At 42.7% G+C, this 17206-nt stretch overlaps 1 protein-coding gene and 2 non-coding genes across 3 annotated transcripts; all 3 read left to right on the top strand.

Moving 5' to 3' along the window:
* The first annotated feature begins 4949 nt into the window (after window positions 1-4949).
* Window positions 4950-16000, top strand: rps3 (ribosomal protein S3). The gene is made up of 7 exons (XM_055636591.1): window positions 4950-5099; window positions 5300-5430; window positions 9787-9880; window positions 11607-11701; window positions 13925-14112; window positions 14379-14581; window positions 15504-16000. Exons 1-6 carry the CDS (start codon window positions 5070-5072, stop codon window positions 14576-14578), a joined length of 738 nt encoding a protein of 245 aa, XP_055492566.1. The 5' UTR covers window positions 4950-5069; the 3' UTR covers window positions 14579-14581; window positions 15504-16000.
* Window positions 9989-10130, top strand: LOC129698494 (small nucleolar RNA SNORD15). Its single transcript, XR_008723680.1, has one exon. It is a non-coding gene; the product is annotated as a small nucleolar RNA SNORD15 (small nucleolar RNA).
* Window positions 15280-15429, top strand: LOC129698495 (small nucleolar RNA SNORD15). The gene has a single exon (XR_008723681.1). It is a non-coding gene; the product is annotated as a small nucleolar RNA SNORD15 (small nucleolar RNA).
* Window positions 16001-17206: the final 1206 nt, after the last annotated feature.

The raw sequence follows: 17206 nt of genomic DNA, 5'->3' as shown, positions 1-17206 counted from the left end.
CGGACTAATATGTCCTATATAATTTAGCACAGCAGAACCAAAGAAGTGAAAATGTGTTGCATTTATACCTGTTAATTAATATGCTATAGAGGGTGCCTATTTTCTTATTCAGAAGCACTAAAAATGTACAAAATTAATTAGCAGTGTGATTTTTATGTTTAACAAGGCTTTGTAGTTAACAAATAATGCCATAAATAAACAATATTAGCTGGTTCTGGTTCTGGAATCAATGATGAAAATAGAACTATTTCTCTAGTCCATCGTGGAATGCCGTATTGTTTTATAAGCTGCTGTGCACATTCTTTCAAGATGCCCATTTCCGGAGATTGATGACTGCTACTTAGAGAGATAAATGGTTCATTATATCTAAACAGGGACCTCTGGAAAAGCAGGGTGGTATCTAAAATAAAATGCATTGTTATGATAGAATTCCACTGGCAGCCCTTCAGCTCCACCTCTTCCAACAGTTATTAATTTGATATTATTATATGAACCCTAATGTTGATTCCGATGAAGCAAGTCAGCAGGAACAATCAGTTGTGTCCTCGTCTGACACATCCAACCAAATGCAGTTCCAAAAAGAGACTCAGGTGAAGCTCAGACGATGGCCTAGCTGATTTCCTCTTTCATAAACAGTATTTAATATCCTCTGAATTTGCTGATATTGATTCACTCATTAAATAACAAAAAAAATGGACCCCCTTCTGATTTATGTGGGTGGGCCAAAAATTCAAGCACCTTCCCAGAATCTGGATCTTAGTAGAAGTAGTTTAGTTTAGAGATACAGCGCAGAAACGGGCCCTTCGTCCTACCGGGTCTGCACCGACCAGTGACCCCCACATATTAACACTATCCTACACACACTCGGGACAATCTTTACATTTACCAAGCCAATTTACCTACATACCTGTACGTCTTTGGAATACATTAAATTAGCTCGTGTCAAGCAGTGTTGTACAATATTTGAGATAATCTCCAGTGTCTGCCTGACCAAGAAGAAAGCAACTTCTGCAATACACTCATCCTTGGATTCTAAGTATGATGTTTATGTACATAATACGAGCAAGTGTATAGTTACTGATTACATAATAACACTGCAGGGTAGTCAAAGTCATCAATGATGAAATTCACTGCTGTCTCCACAGCCTTTGGTCAATTGAGGATAGGGTTAAGTGAAGGTCAAGACCTGGCATTAAATGCCATGCAGCAGTGTTCTCTGCACTTATAGGTGCTTCTGAGGCCTGGCGTACCTACAGCCGGTGCCACCAATCACTGGAAAAATATATCACCAATGTCTGCAAATATATCTGCAAATCTATCAAACCACTGAAAGATACGGAAAGCACCATCAGTGTCATATTAAATTGAATTTATTTATCATTCAAAAAAAATTGAACGAAATGTCGTCACCAGACGTCATAATAAAAAGAAAAAACACACAATTACATAATTTTAACATAAACATCCATCACAGTGACTCTCACTTTCCTCCAGGCACCTCGTCACTGTGATGGAAGGTAAAAAAAAAAAAGGCTTATCACGTCCTTGCTTCTTCTCCCATGGTCAGGCAGTCAAACTGCTGCGTCAAGGCGATCGAGGCTCCCGAAATTGAAGCCCCGACCGGGCGATGGAAGATCCCGCAGCCGAGCCGGGAGATGAAAGGTCCTGCGAACGGGCCGATTCAAGGCTTGCGATTCGGGGCGGACTAAGCTGCTGTGGCTGGAGCTCCCGAAAACTCGGTCGTCAACCAGGGACCTGCGAGCTCTTGATGTTACAGACCACAGGGCCCATGGCCGAAGCTTCCGAAACCTCCGAAAGTAGAGTCGCAGCCGCAATCGCAGCGCCACCACAGCCTCCGAAAGCCAGCCAGCTCCGCGAGTCCACAGGCTCTGTGACCGGAGCCCTCAAGGTCGATCCCAGCTGGAGGCCGCCCAGCTCCTCGATGTTAGGCCGCAGCGCGAACGGAGATACGACACGGAAAAAAATCGCATCTGCATTGAAGAGATATAAATTAAGTCCCCCCCCCCACGTAATACACATCTAAAAATAGACAAACATACATCTAACATTAACGATAAGACAAAGAAGGAAGACAGACAGACTGCAGGCAAGTTGCAGACGCAGTGCCACCACAGATATATATCAATAGTTTACATCTTCATCATTGAGGCTAGTTAATCTCTGCGGCTACATTAAGCAAGCTATTGTTTGCATATTAGACTCCCCAAACATTGTTCTCAGCTCTATTTTGAGGAGAGATTACTGGGCAGAGAGAAATAAGTTCAAGACTGTGCCTGAAGCCTCTGAAAAGGTGCAACATTCCCATTGAACCATGGTACTCTCCAAAGATCCTGCTATAAGATCTTTGGACAACAGGGAGGTTGCACGGCAGTCGAGGTCGTGACCTGTGACCCATACTGTTGCCACGCAACGCCAACCGAAGTACACGAGGTGAATGTCAGGTAAGCATTTATTATGGATGCCAGCACAGCCGGCTCTTCTGTCCCAGCATCTGGACTCCACACTCTGGTTCCAAACTCGTAGACCCTGGGCCGTCTGTCCCCGCGGGGGGGGCGGGCTGTGGCCAGACAGCGCTGACCCTGGGCTGCTGTCCCGAGGGATGTGCTCCATTGGCCGCTTACACCTTATAACCATATAACAATTACAGCACGGAAACAGGCCATCTCGGCCCTACAAGTTCGTGCCGAACAACTTTTTTTCCCTTAGTCCCACCTGCCTGCACTCATACCATAACCCTCCATTCCCTTCTCATTCATATGCCTATCCAATTTATTTTTAAATGATACCAACGAACCTGCCTCCACCACTTCCACTGGAAGCTCATTCCACACCGCTACCACTCTCTGAGTAAAGAAGTTCCCCCTCATGTTACCCCTAAACGTCTGTCCCTTAATTCTGAAGTCATGTCCTCTTGTTTGTACCTTGCTCGGGTTCCGAGCAAAAATACGAGAGCATTTGGTACAGAGCGCTCAGTCACCCTTCACAATTATTTACAGCACAAAAATTGATCATTTTGCCTTTTTTTTATCAGGTAAGAAAGTACGCGTTTTTACCTGTTAAAAACCGCCGAAATGGTCAATTTTTGCGCTGTAAATAATTGTGGAAATCGGGGTAACTGTGATAGACATTTATCCTACTTCAGAATTCCAAAAGTGAGGAGAAATTATGGTAGAGATAAGCGACAGCTGAAGGGACAACAACAGCTAAAGTGGTTGGCGAACATTGGCCGTGCAGATATCAAGATTGAAAATATTGGGAATTATCACGTTTGCTCACTGCATTTCATCAACAGTAAAGCATTTTTTGTGTTTTTTCTTGATTCCTTTGGTATCTAAAAAGTTTCAGAAGTGATAAATCTGGCTGTAAAATTTAAAAATCGCCCATGGTTCTCAAGTGGGTTCTTACATGCAAAAAGAAAACGATTCTGAAGCTAAAGTTATCATTAAAAAATCGCAGACCATACGTAGGTTTTGAATTACATTTTACTCAGATGCAAGCCAAGAAATGGCATAATTGTTAGCTGTTAATTGGACATAATCAACCTCAGCAAATTGACTATATCTTTGAAAGGGAGTGGGTGTTTAAGCTGTCAAGACATTTTATTATTTGCCAAAATATACATCTCAATAGCATGATAGAAAACTTACTTTTCCACACACCACTCCTAAGTCTGGAGATTTGTTCATTGCTCTCTTGTATTGTGCTTATGTACAGTATGATTTTACTGGATTGTATGCAAAGTAAGAGTTTTTCACTGTATCTGGGTACATGTGACAATAAAGTACGACTACACTCAATGGAGATAGTGCTTTTGGGGAGATTTGGAGAATCAGGATGGAGAAGGAGCCAGTTGGAATGATGAAGCTGAGTTTTAGTTAAAAATATAAGAAGATATTAAATTGGTTTCTGGGCTAGCTTACAGCTTATATTTAGTGTCAAATTAGGCTTTCCTCAGGTTGCGGGGTGTGTGAGATAACATTGTCTCCCAAGTGAAGGAGCTAGGGAGATATCTTTGAAAGTAAGATGCCATAAACCAAATTACCAATGTTTATGGGGGAGCAGGCAATAAAGGAAGAGAGAAATAAACAGTTGCATCTTTGTAAACAAGTGACCTATGTTTATGAGGGACCAAATGACAGAGGAAGCAGTGACCAGAGCAAGGGTGGTCTATTTGGAGATAAAACAAATGGACAATGTTTTTAGTATATCTTGTACCATGTAAAAAAAAGGTTTGATGTGATGCATTCTGTGGAAACCTTTTCCAGTACTTCTGACCATGACTAATGTCTGTGGAATGTGATAAGGGGACAAAAAACCTATTTAAAGCAATGTAATTCTGTTGTTCAGAGAAGGTGACTGAGCACAGTCAAGTGTCTGGGTTGGTCACTTGACTGTAGTTCTCCCTCCCTTCCATCGGCCGATGTTAAGTAAAGTTTTGAACTGGTCTACCAAACCGTTTGTGTGGTGGTGTCTGTTTATTAAGAAGCGAACCTGGTTTAGTAGTTAAGATAAGTAACTTTTTCAGGAATACAAAGAAAGCGCTGCATGAGCAGCGAAAGATGTGCTCCCTCTCATCAAGTACTTTCTGTCCATGGAAGAGTCTGCAGCTCCCACCAAAGATACTAGAGCAAGACCCCCATTCACATTGGTCTCATCGGACCCTCAGAACCAACAGATCCAGAGTGGAATCAAGTCAACCTCCATCATGAGAGAAGTTCTCAGAAGGGCAATTGAAGCAGATAATTCGCTTACTTTCATTGTAGTCAGGGGGGGGGGGGGAATTTTGCTGTCTACAATAAATTACCGTCCGAGCTGAGAAATCTTGAGGCCATGAGTGGAGGTGGCGCAAAGCGAGCGCGCCCGCCCTTTCCTCGTCCACTGCAGGCGAGACAACTACAAACCCCAGAATGCCAAGCGGCCGCGCCCTCGTGCCACGTGATTCGTTCTCCCCGTCCCATTGGACAAGGACCTGACAGCGGAAGTGCCAGCTTCCTTAAATTACTTCCGCCGAGGCGGGCCTTCCTTTCGCCGCAAGCCCTCGAAGGAAAATGGCGGCTCAGATATCGAAGAAGCGAAAGGTGAGGCGAGTGAATGGGCGGTTTGCGGGGGGACAGTGACTAACGGGCCCGCCATCGGGGGTTGGGATGATTACAGGAGGGTACCCGCTCACATTGGCGGCCAAAGTGAGCGTCGTCAATGCGCGATGTTGGAGGATGGAGTGGGATTGTCCCTCACTGACTCTAACATGGCGCCTGCCGACTGCCGCATTTCTTTCTAGTTCGTGGCGGACGGGATCTTCAAGGCCGAGCTCAACGAGTTTCTGACCCGCGAATTGGCCGAGGACGGGTACAGCGGCGTGGAGGTACGAGTCACCCCGACAAGGACCGAGATCATCATCCTAGCGACCAGGTAAAGGGCGGCCTGGGGCCCGGCCCGGCCGCTGCAGCCACGGGTGGGAATGGGGCAGAATATAGTTTCCCGCAACTGGCCCGGACCCATCCGACTTCCTGCTTTAGTTACAAGGGCGTCATACAACAGGGAAATAGTCCCTTCGACACTTGCTTCGACATTTGAGATGAAACATAGAAAATAGGTGCAGGAGTAGGCCATTCGGCCCTTCGAGCCAGTACCGCCATTCAATATGATCATGGCTGATCATCCAACTCAGTATCCCATCCCTGCCTTCTCTCCATACCCCCTGATGCCTTTAGCCACAAGGGCCACATCTAACTCCCTCTTAAATATAGCCAATCAACTGGCCTCAACTACCTTCTATGGCAGAGATTCACCACTCCCTGTGTAAAAAATGATTTTCTTATCACGGTCCTAAAAGACTTCCCTATTATCCTTAAACTGTGACCCTTAGTTCTGGACTTCCCCAACATCGGGAATAATCTTCCTGCATCTAACCTGTCCAACCCCTTAAAAATGTTGTAAGTTTCTATAAGATCTCCCCTCAATCTTCTAAATTCTAGCGTGTACAAGCCAAGTCTATCCAGTCTTCATATGAAAGTCCTGCCATCCCAGGAATCAGTCTGAGAGGCGAAAGATTTAAAAGGGCCACCACTCTTTCTACACAGATGGTGGTGTTTATATGCAAGAGATGGTAGAGCCATTTGGGACAGAGCATGTATAGACAAGGTTTGGAGGGATATGGGTCAGACACTAGCTCATGCCAACCAAGATGCACCATCTATAGTCCTAAACTTGCACCAAAACACACTTAATCGAAATTGTTATAAATACCTGCACGGCTAGTGTGACCCAACTGTAGTCGTAGAAACATAGAAGATAGGTGCAGGAGGAGACCATTTGGCTCTTCGAGCCAGCGCCACCATTCATTGTGATCATGGCTGATCGTCCCCTATCGTGCCTGCCTTCTCCCCATATCCCTTGACTCCACTAGCCCCTAGAGCTCTATTTAACTCTTAAATCCATCCAGTGACTTGGCCTCCACTGCCCTCTGTGGCAGGGAATTCCATAAATTCGCAACTCTCTGGGTGAAAAAGTCTTAAATGTTCTACCCTTTATTCTAAGACTGGCCCCTGCATCTAGCTTGTTCAGTCTTTTTATAATTTTATATGTCTCTAAGATTCTATAAGATTCCCCCTCATCCTTGTTTAACCTCCTGTGACTACAAGCCTAGTCTTTTCAATCTTTCTTCATATGACAGTCCCGCCATCCCAGGGATCAATCTCGTGAACCAACGCTGCACTGCCTCAATCACAATGATGCCTTTCCACAAATTAGGAGACCAAAACTGCACACAATACTCCAGATGTGGTCTCACCAGAGCCCTATAGAGGTTTCACGGCAGTCGGGTCACGACCCATGACCCGTACTGTTGCTACACTACTCCAAGTGGAGTACACGCGATGAACTGCAGGTAGGCGCTTATCATTGTTTCCAGTGTAGCGGGCCCGTTAAAACCCACCGAAATTGTCAATTTTTGCGCTGTAAATAATTATGGAAATCGGGATAAGCGTGTGAGACATTTAGCCTACTTCAGAATTCCAAAAGTGAGGAGAAATGACGGTAGATAGAAGTGAGAGCTGAAGGAACAACAACAGCCACAGTGCTTGGCGAACATTGGCTGTTTGCTCACTGCATTTCATCAACTAAGGCATTATTTGTGTTTTTTCTTGATTCCTTTGGCTTCTAAAAAGTTTCAGAAGTGATAAATCTGGATGTAAATTTTTTTAAATCGCCCATGGTTCCCAAGTGGGTTTTTACATACAAAATGAAAACATATCTGAAGAAAAATTTACAGCCAGATTTGTCACTTCTGATACCAAAGGAATCAAGAAAAAACACGAATAATGCCTTACTGTTGATGAAATGCAGTGAGCAAACGCGATAATTCCGATATTTTCAATTCCGATATCTGCACAGCTAATGTTTACCAAGCACTTTAGCTGCTGTTGTCCCTTCAGCTCTCGCTTCTCGTTACCTTCATTTCGCTTCACTTTTGGAATTCTAAAATTGGGTACATCTCTCACACTTACCCCAACTTCCACAATTTTTTTCAGCGCAAAAATTCAACATTTTGGCGATTTTTAACAGGTAGGAAAGTACGCGTTTCTTGCATTAAAAACATATACCGGAAGTTACGGGTGTCCTCCAGATGGATTGAGCGGCTCTGCGTCAAGCCCTATGACCCAGTGACCTTACGTGCAACCCCCCCCCCCCCCCCCCCCCCCCCCCCCCCCCCCCCCCCCCCCCCCGTACAACTGCAAAACAACCTCTTTACTCCTATACTGAAATCCTCTTGTTACGAAGGCCAACATTCCATTAGCTTTCTTCACTGCCTGCTGTACCTGCACGCCAACTTTCAGTGACCGGTGTACAAAGACGCCCAGGTCTCGATGTACCTCCCCCATACCTAACCTAACCCCATTGAGATAATATTCTGCCCCATTGTTTTTGCCGCCAAAGTGGATAACCTCATGTTTAACTATATTATACTGCATCTGCCCACTCACTCAACCTGTCCAGGTCACCCTGCAACCTCCTAACATCCTCTTCACAGTTCACACTGCCACCCAGCTTTGTGTCATCCGCAAACTTGCTAGTGTTGCTCCTAATTCCCTCTTCCAAATCATTAATACATATGGTAAACAGTTGCACCCCCAACACCAATCCTTGCGGCACTCCACTGGTCCACTGCCTGCCATTCTGAAAAGGACCCGTTCTCTACTACTCTTTGCTTCCGGTTTGCCAACCAATTTTCTATCCATGTCAACACCCTACCCCCAATGCCATGTGCTCTAATTTTAGTTACCAGTCCCCCGTGCGGGGCCTTATCAAAGGCTTTCTGAAAGTCTAGGTACACTACATCCACTGGCATCCCTTCATCCATTTTACTTGTCACATCCTCAAAAAAATCCAGAAGATTAGTCAAGCATGATTTCCCTTTCATAAATCCATGTTGACTTGGACTAATCCTTTTACTGCTATCCAAATGCCCCATTATTACCTCTTTAATAATTGACCAGCATCTTTCCCACCACCAAAGTCAGGCTAACTGGTCTGTAATTCCCCGTTTTCTCTCGCTCGTTTCTTGAAAAGTGGGATAACGTTAGCTATCCTCCAATCCACAGGAACTGATCCTGAATCTATTGAACATTGGAAAATGATCACCAATGTGTCCACTATTTCTAGAGCCACCTCCCTGTGGACCCTGGGATGCAGACCATCAGGCGCAGGCGATTTATCATCCTTCAGTCTAACCTTTTGCCCAATAACGACCAAGTTGCCTATCCAAGATAGTCCTACTTGCTGTGCCTAACCCATATCCCTCCAAACCTTTCTTATTCATGCTTCTGCCCAGAGTGCCTTCACCACCTCTTCCATATACATGCCACTATCATCTGTGTGGAAAAAGCAGTGGCCCTCTGAGTCAGTTTAAATATTTCGCCTCTGATCTCAAATTGATGCCCTCTAGATTTTGACTCCCTGTCACTATTTCAAGGCACAAAGTGCAGGAGTAACTGAGTCAGGCAGCATATCTGGAGAACATAGATAGGTGACAGGACATGGAAAAATAGGTGCAGGAGTAGGCTATTTGGCCCTTTGAGCCAGCACCGCCATTCAATATGATTGATCATCTAAAATCAGTACCCCGTTCCTGCTTTTTTCCCCATATCTCTTGATTCCTTTAGACCTATGAGCTAAATCTAACTCTCTGGATAGGTGACCGTAAACATCACCTATCCATATTCTCCAGAGATACTGAATGATCTGGTGAGTTGCTCCAGCACACTGTCTTTTTTTGTAAACTAGCTTCTGCAGTTCCTTATTTCTCTGGCTATTCACCTTGTCCATGCCCCTCACTATTTCATATACCTCTAGAAGGACATCCCTCGGCTAACATCTGTGGTCAGAAAGTTACTAGAGTATTTGGAGGGACAAGATATACCTGCATTTTATTGGGTAAGGGCTGATTAGAGATAGCCAACACGATTTTGTACATTGAAGATCATGCCGCATGCAAAGCCATGATATCCCGGATAAATTCTTGCTTTTCCAAGTGCATTTGGATCATGTTTTGGATATGCCCATCCTAACATTTGTATTCTATGCCCTAGTTTGTGATGGCCAGCGTGTCTCCTTCATCCTCTTGGGTACTTTCAAGTTCGAATAAGATTGTAAAAAGTGCAGCCTGGAGCTCTTTGAGAACTCCTGTGCCTACTGGGCTTCAGAAAGTACAAATTGTGCTTGAATAAATTGTTTAATATATCGTTAACTTCTTAAAAAATTTCTCAGGACTCAGAATGTGCTGGGTGAGAAAGGGCGCCGAATTCGTGAGCTGACTGCTGTTGTTCAGAAGAGATTTGGTTTCCCAGAAGGAAGTGTTGAGGTGAGTTGGAACATAGAAACCCAGAGGAAACTTGATGTGCCTTTATTTTTATTGCAACGTGGAGTGTTCTGGCTGAGTTGCTTGGAACAGCGTTTTCTCACTTTTTGCCTTCAGTGATGTTTGATGACGAGTCTGATGGGAGTATGATTTGATTCAGGATTCCTGATGCAGTTGGCACGTTCTGTGCTGCTGCCTTCAGGGTCCTGAACAATGTTTCCTTTGAAGACTTAGAGGCATTTGTCTGAGAAGGTTTCCATACAAACGTTGAAAAGGAGTCTTTTAATTTTGTTGTGTTTGGTGACATTTGATGTACTTTGGTAGGAGGGCATACAGGAAATGGGCAGATACCAAGATGTGTGCAGTGGGGAGGGAGGAGAACATGGGGATCTTAGCATATCCACAAGTCCTTTCAGCATTCATGGCTGTCAATTAAACAAAGTTAAAAGATTTATGGTGTGCCTTTCTTTATCAGTTGGCCTAGAATAACAGAGCGGGGAGGTAATACTAAAACTATACAATGCTAGTTACCATAACTTGAGTAGCCGTCTATTTGCTTGTAGCTTGTAACATCCTGCATGTCTGAAACACCCTGTGTACGCAATTGACATAATAATGTGATTTTCTATAAAGCTTAGTTTCTTAGAAATGCATCCATTAGCATCTTATAGCAGAGCAACCGATAGAGTTCTGGGGATTTTTCATGAAAAGGATGAAAATCCATGCCACATTTAAACAGTAAGCTGCAGATGCTTGAATTGATAGGAAAAAGACCAATTGTAGGAACAATGCAACGGGTGACGACATCTGTGGAGGGAAATGGACAGTTGATGTTTCGTGTCGAGGCCCTTTACCTAGACTGGGCTAGGGGACTCTGAACATCTAGGCAGTCTAAATGAAGAATCTCAACTCAAAACATCAACTATCCATTTCCCACCACAGATGCTGTCTTACCTGCTGAATTCCTCCAGTTGTTTGTTTATTTGCTATGTTTAAGCAGTACTTGGATATGCTAAGTTAAAGCTCAACTTTGTCACGGTGACTAGTTTCTACTTGGTCTTCTAGTTGATGGGGTCAGGGAACGATTCTCTTCTGCACATTGCCAGGAGGTGATTGATGGTGATGCACAATGGGTAGTCTACAAGGTGGTGCATGCCTTTTGCTGCTTAGGTGGGTGCCCTATTTTCATTCAATACATGAACTTGAGTATTTGTGAATTTGGAGAATTTTTGCAAACAAATTATTTGTGTTTTGCTAGTGTCTTGTGCCAGCAAGGACTTGGAAGCATGTAGAATGTCAGGAATCACTGCTGTCTGGTAGATTATGAGTATTGTGCCAGGTCTGACGTTTTGAAATGCAAATGTCCTTTTCCTCAATTGAGCAAGGGCTGTGCTGGTGCATTATAGGTGGTGATTAATTTCATGTGTTTTCCTTCATGTTTTATTGTTTGAGTTCTGAGTGATGTACTGGAGTGCAATGGTTATCCCTGTATGTGTGTGAACAAGCCGGTGACATCTTGGGATTCAGTTTGCATTGTCTGCAGGTTGCATCTTGAGGTTTGGGTGACCTTGCTTCTAAAGTGTTGTCATCGTAGGGTGAACAGTCCCCCATTAAATTTGAAGATTGGTTCCACACCAAGAGAAATATTGGATATGCTGCGTTGCACTGTGGTGAAAAAGAATGAGTGGGGCATTGGTGTATCCTGAAATAATGTGATTTTTCTTCCTAGCTCTACGCTGAAAAGGTTGCCACTCGAGGGCTTTGTGCCATTGCACAAGCAGAATCCCTGCGCTACAAGTTGTTGGGAGGCCTTGCTGTACGAAGGTAAGACGGTTTTTAGGTTTTGTTTCAAGTAGACTTGCATCTGTAATTGAATGGGATTTCTGAGGGCTTTGAATGCATCTGTAAACAATTGAGGTTATTGGATGCAAATACTACAAGATTGGATAGTAGCAAATTGGTTCAATCTCGCAACGAGTCAAAGATATAAACTGGCACATAGCAGGACTGGAATTGTTGGAGGTGCCATCTTTTGTCCACATATTAATCCAACCACACCCAAGTGTTGATGTCAGAGCAAAGTGGAATCACCATGCGGAGTTGGTGTTTGAATTAACAGCCGATTTATTAAAACTGGTGTGCACCAGCAGATCAGCTTTGACATCAAATCCCATACTCATCAACTGCGTCAGCCAAAATCATTCTGATCTATATGTTCTGGGGGCACGCTTGCGTTTGTGCTACCTACCATTTGTCTTGACCATTTGGGGGGGTCCTTGAAACCAAACAATTTGCTCAGGGATTGTTCCGTCTGGATTGTAACCCTTTTACTATTTTTTGTGTCAACTTACAGTTGTGTTGTGCTACCATCTGTATAAGGGATCCTTTCAATTCCCACACTACTTCACCGGCTTCCCTTTTCCCCCCCATGGCCATACTATACAAGTGTCTGCTATACAAATTTCGGTTCTATGAGCCTATGCCTCAAAACAAAGTTGTTACTCAATCGTCCTAAAAAATTGTTTAGCGACCAGTCGCCATTCTATGTTGATTGTGCAATAACGCTATTACTACAGCCTTTTCATATCTGCCCGTGTCTGTTCCACCAAACAATTTGCTCAGGGATTGTTCCGTCTGGATTGTAACCCTTTTACTATTTTTTGTGTCAACTTACAGTTGTGTTGTGCTACCATCTGTATAAGGGATCCTTTCAATTCCCACACTACTTCACCGGCTTCCTTTTTTCCCCCATGGCCATACTATACAAGTGTCTGCTATACAAATTTCGGTTCCATGAGCCTATGCCTCAAAACAAAGTTGTTACTCGATCGATTCGGAAAAATCAATTGCAACCCAAGACCAGTCGGACCCTGTCCACCAGTTACCTAGACACACCAATCCTCCGTTCTCCGACACCAAATGCCTCACACACTGAGGTCTCTTTTTAGCACAAATTGCGGTCACAGTCGGCTGGGGTTATTTCCTAATCTATCCGGATGGTATCTCAAGCACACTTGCCCAGGAGCCTAGTTGCGTCATAGTTGGTTGCGTTTTCAGTGGAGTATCCTGCTGACTACGCAGATTGTTGGAGCAAAATGGAAAGACCACACAGCGTTGGTTTTCGAAGTAATGGGCGATTCATTGAAACTGGCGCCCACGTGGGGAACGGTCAAAGCAGATCTACCGGGTGCTACTTTGCATTTTTTATTTTCTCAGATTGTAGGATTACACAGAAACGTGATTAAAACGAGGTTTAGATTACAGAATGGAGCTTGGAGAAAGACTTAAATAGGTATACAGAATAAAATGATTACGCCTATCTTCGTTGACAGTAGATCAAATTTTCTGTTGCAATAATTTGGTGCGTGCTATAACATAATCAGTGAAGTTTCTGAAACTTGGGTGTCTGTTGCATTTCATGTTTCTACTTTTATGCTTTGCAATTCCCTGTCACCACATTTGCACAATCCACATCCCTATTTACTAGTTATTAGCTCTCACTATTCTTTCCCTTACAAGTTGGTCTTCAGTTCAGTGTTTAGCTCTGAATATTCCGAATAAAACTGCCTTTGCTTCACTTGGTCATATTGTTACACTTTTAGACGTGGAACTATTCTGAGGGACTATAATGATTCTGTGTCACACAGTACCTAAAGTACAAGAATGTGGGTTATTAGGTTGGATTTTGTTTCAAAATCAAATTTAGTCAATGTCACTTGTCAGCCCAAGTCACGCATTAAGAATAGTTTGTATTTTGCTCGGGTTGTGAATAAGAGAACAAATGTCCTTGGCATTTGTGGTATTGTTAGTCCTCATCCTTGTGCAATAATTTGGAAACTGGTCTACCCCCAGGTTTGCCCTCTGCTTGTGTGCCTTACCAAAATTGTAGTTCCTTAAACGTGTTCATCAGGTAGGTTGTCAAATGAATTCATTTGAAAGGTGTTCTTGTTATTTATAGACCACCTGGGTAATCCTGCATTGCATGTATTAGTAGTTGCCATACAGATTTGAGTATTTTGGCAACACGTGTTTCTTTTGTTTTTCCAGAGCCTGCTATGGTGTTCTCCGTTTCATTATGGAAAGTGGAGCCAAGGGCTGCGAGGTAGTTGTTTCTGGAAAACTTCGAGGCCAGAGAGCCAAGTCCATGAAGTTTGTCGATGGTCTAATGATCCACAGTGGTGATCCTGTCAACTATTATGTTGATACAGCTGTGCGACATGTACTGCTGAGACAAGGTGAGAGACTAATCTTTCATGTTGTCCTTTGGTCACCAGCAGGTTTGGTAAAGGAGTTCAGAACATTTACTGAAGATGCAAGCTTATCAGTCCTGTCTGGTATTTTGTTATGTGGTTGTCCTTTTTTTGACTCTTGGTGGTCCTGGAGATGACAGATGATTTTTTTTCTGTAGATGGGTTCTTTAATAAAGTTTAAAATGTATTTAGTATTTTAGTAGTACACCATGTCTATGTTGTCTTACGTTGATCTATTCATTCATTCAAAGGTGTGTTGGGCATTAAAGTTAAAATAATGCTGCCTTGGGACCCAAGTGGGAAAATTGGACCCAAGAAACCTCTCCCTGATCACGTCAGCATTGTTGAGCCCAAGGATGAAATCTTGCCAACAACGCCCATTTCAGAACAGAAGGGAAGCAAACCAGAGCAACCTGTGATCCAGCAGACTGGGCCAGTTCCTACTGCATAATTGGTAAGATATTACTTCCCTGCATTGTACTCTGGTTATGAAGCTCAGAGATAGGAGAAACTTAGTGAGAGGTTAAGGATTTTTAAAAATCACAGAAAAAAGAGTGAGTTTTCTCTTGAGATTCTGCAACAATTTTCTTTGGCTTAGGTGGAGTAGAGCTTCATTTTAAATAATTTTGATTTGTCTGTCATGAGTAACCCTTTTTGCTTCCATTTGAAAGTTTGACTGTTGCACAGCAATCTTTATTTGTGGTACCAGAATAATAGATCCTGGGTGAGCGATTTCCTCTTGGAAGTTATGAATTTACGCTGGTAATGGTGGTGAAAACTAATGTTACTGCTGTTTGGTGGCACAATTCCATTTCCTTACCTGGTGTGACCTACTTGTCAAAGCCTCAATTGCAGTTCTCATTGTTGTAAAGCAAAAAAAGCAGTGCAATAACATTGGAGCAACTAGTGACAGGAGCAAAAAATCTGGGCATTTTGCATAGAGAATTTGTAAGTGCTTATGTCTCAGTAGACAAGCAATGTTTGCTTTTGATGAATGTTGGCTGTAAGTCAAGAACAATATTTTTCATTTTGTTTTTGAAAACATCTACAGAAGCAATCTTGATGCTTCATTTAGACTATATTAGCTTCTACCTGGTGGGAATGTTTCCTTGTAATTTTATATTTGTATAACTGAATTAAAGGTCGAGATGCCTTCGGTGATGATGCTTGATGACGAGTCTGCTTGGACTTGATCTGTCTTGGGGTTCTTGATGCAATTAGCATGTTTTATGCTTCTGTGTTGAGGTCTCTGAGCACAGTGAGTCTTTAATATGATGACTTAGAGGCATTTGTCTGAGAAGGTCTAAAAAATAAAATATGTGCATGCTATTTATAGGTCTAGGTGCTTCTAATTTTTGCTTTTTATCTTTTTACAGGTGTGAAATCAACTGAGAATTTTCTGTAATTATGCAATAAAATGGATTAAAAAAACCGTGTTGTTTGTTTCATTAAACTCAACACGCTTGGCACAAAGAACTGCTTCACCCCAGGTTCTGATTATTACATCAGGACTGATCTATGTGATTTCCTCATTTAAAAAAACTCTGGATACTGTATAATTTGAAGGTAGATTCAAAAGTTGTGTGAAAAAGAGGGTTGATCTTTGAACTGTCAAATAAATACTGTCGCTGGAGTTTTGAAATAAGTAGCTTCTGGATATCTGGTGCGCTCGCTGCTGAAATTGTCACTGGGATTAGAAACTTGTCTTGGACATTAAATATTTTGGGAGGGCTTGAGGGAAGCTGGTAAGCAGAAGAGCAAAAAAGATCTTTCTGTAAAAGCCTTGAATGCATTCAAGAGTGGATTAATCTGACCTCCCATGAGGCAAGCTTTAAGAAGTAGTATATTTTATGGAATAAAGTTTGGAAAAATATTGACTTGAAACGTGTTTATGAACAGTATTGGGTATTGTTTCAATTTTTTTGTAGTGTCATTTGGATGTTTAAATGCTTGTCATTTCCACTATTTCTAAATATATCCACCTTTGTAGTCAGTTATAAGGTCATGTGATAGGAGTAGAGTAGACCATTCGGTCCATCGAGTCAACGCCGCCATTCATTCATGGCTGATCTATCTCTCCCTCCTAACCCCATTCTGCTGCCTTCTCCACATAACCTCTACACCTGTACTAATCAAAACTCTATTTTCTTTTTAAAATATCCGCCAAACATAATTGTACAGTACAGATAAGAGGCCATTTGCCACTTGTATTGAGACCAAACTTATAGTCCGTCTTTACATGTCCTATTTTCATGTATTGGGGCATTTGCATTGGCTGTTTAAGCATCTGTCTTTTGTGCCTCAAATGTAGTCATTTGATCTGATTTCACCACCTCTGGCAGTATATTTCAGACGTTTACTGCTGTCTGCAATTTTAAAAAAAAACCTGCCATTATCTAAAATGACCAAAACCTAAAACCTACATTTTCTATCTCGCGCCTTAAACTTATGCCCTTTTGTTTTGATGACCCAATCATTGGAAAAAAGATTCTGACTGACCTATCAGTGCGTTAATGTTATTTACTTTCAAGTCATCCCTCAGCCTCCTTTGTTCCACGATACAAAGTTAGTATATTTTCCACCTCTCAGTTTAACTTGGTATGTCTGCATTCTTTCCATGCAGTAGCATTTTATAGTTTGGTGACTGAATGTTTTTTAAGTGTAATCTAAATGGTTTTGTAAACTTGTAATATGGCAGCCCAATAATCTATTCGAAATAACGAAGTGCAGAAGGAGCTCAGTGGATCAGGCAGTTTCTGTGCAGGGAATGAGCATATGATGTTGGTATGGACCTTCAGATTCTAGCAGCTGCAGCCTGATGTCATCTTCACCCTATGCACCTCCTTTGGCACTTTCAGACACAGGAACTCTGTCTCTTTGTTCATTCCTGGTGCCCTATTTGTTCCAACCCTGGAGACTGCAAATGCTGGAATCTTGAGCAAAAACAAATTGCTGGGGGAACTCAGCAGTATTTGTGGAGGATATAGACTGATGATATTTCAGGGCAAGTGTGAAATTGATTTTTCCATTTCCCCTCCTCAGATGCTGCCTGACCTGATTTCCTCCAGCAGTTTGTGTT

Source organism: Leucoraja erinacea, chromosome 6 (genome assembly GCF_028641065.1).
Source record: "Leucoraja erinacea ecotype New England chromosome 6, Leri_hhj_1, whole genome shotgun sequence".
Classification (NCBI taxonomy): Eukaryota; Metazoa; Chordata; class Chondrichthyes; order Rajiformes; family Rajidae; genus Leucoraja; species Leucoraja erinaceus.
The sequence above is the reverse complement of the archived record's forward strand: the minus strand, read 5'-3'. Positions and strand labels throughout refer to the sequence as shown.

Bases quoted from the DNA above. Each gene is read 5' to 3' on its own strand.
- rps3 (XM_055636591.1), top strand. From the start codon at position 5,070: ATGGCGGCTCAGATATCGAAGAAGCGAAAG. The intron at 5,100-5,299 runs GTGAGGCGAGTG...ATTTCTTTCTAG, and splicing joins AGATATCGAAGAAGCGAAAG to TTCGTGGCGGACGGGATCTT. The intron at 11,702-13,924 runs GTAAGACGGTTT...TTGTTTTTCCAG, and splicing joins GGAGGCCTTGCTGTACGAAG to AGCCTGCTATGGTGTTCTCC.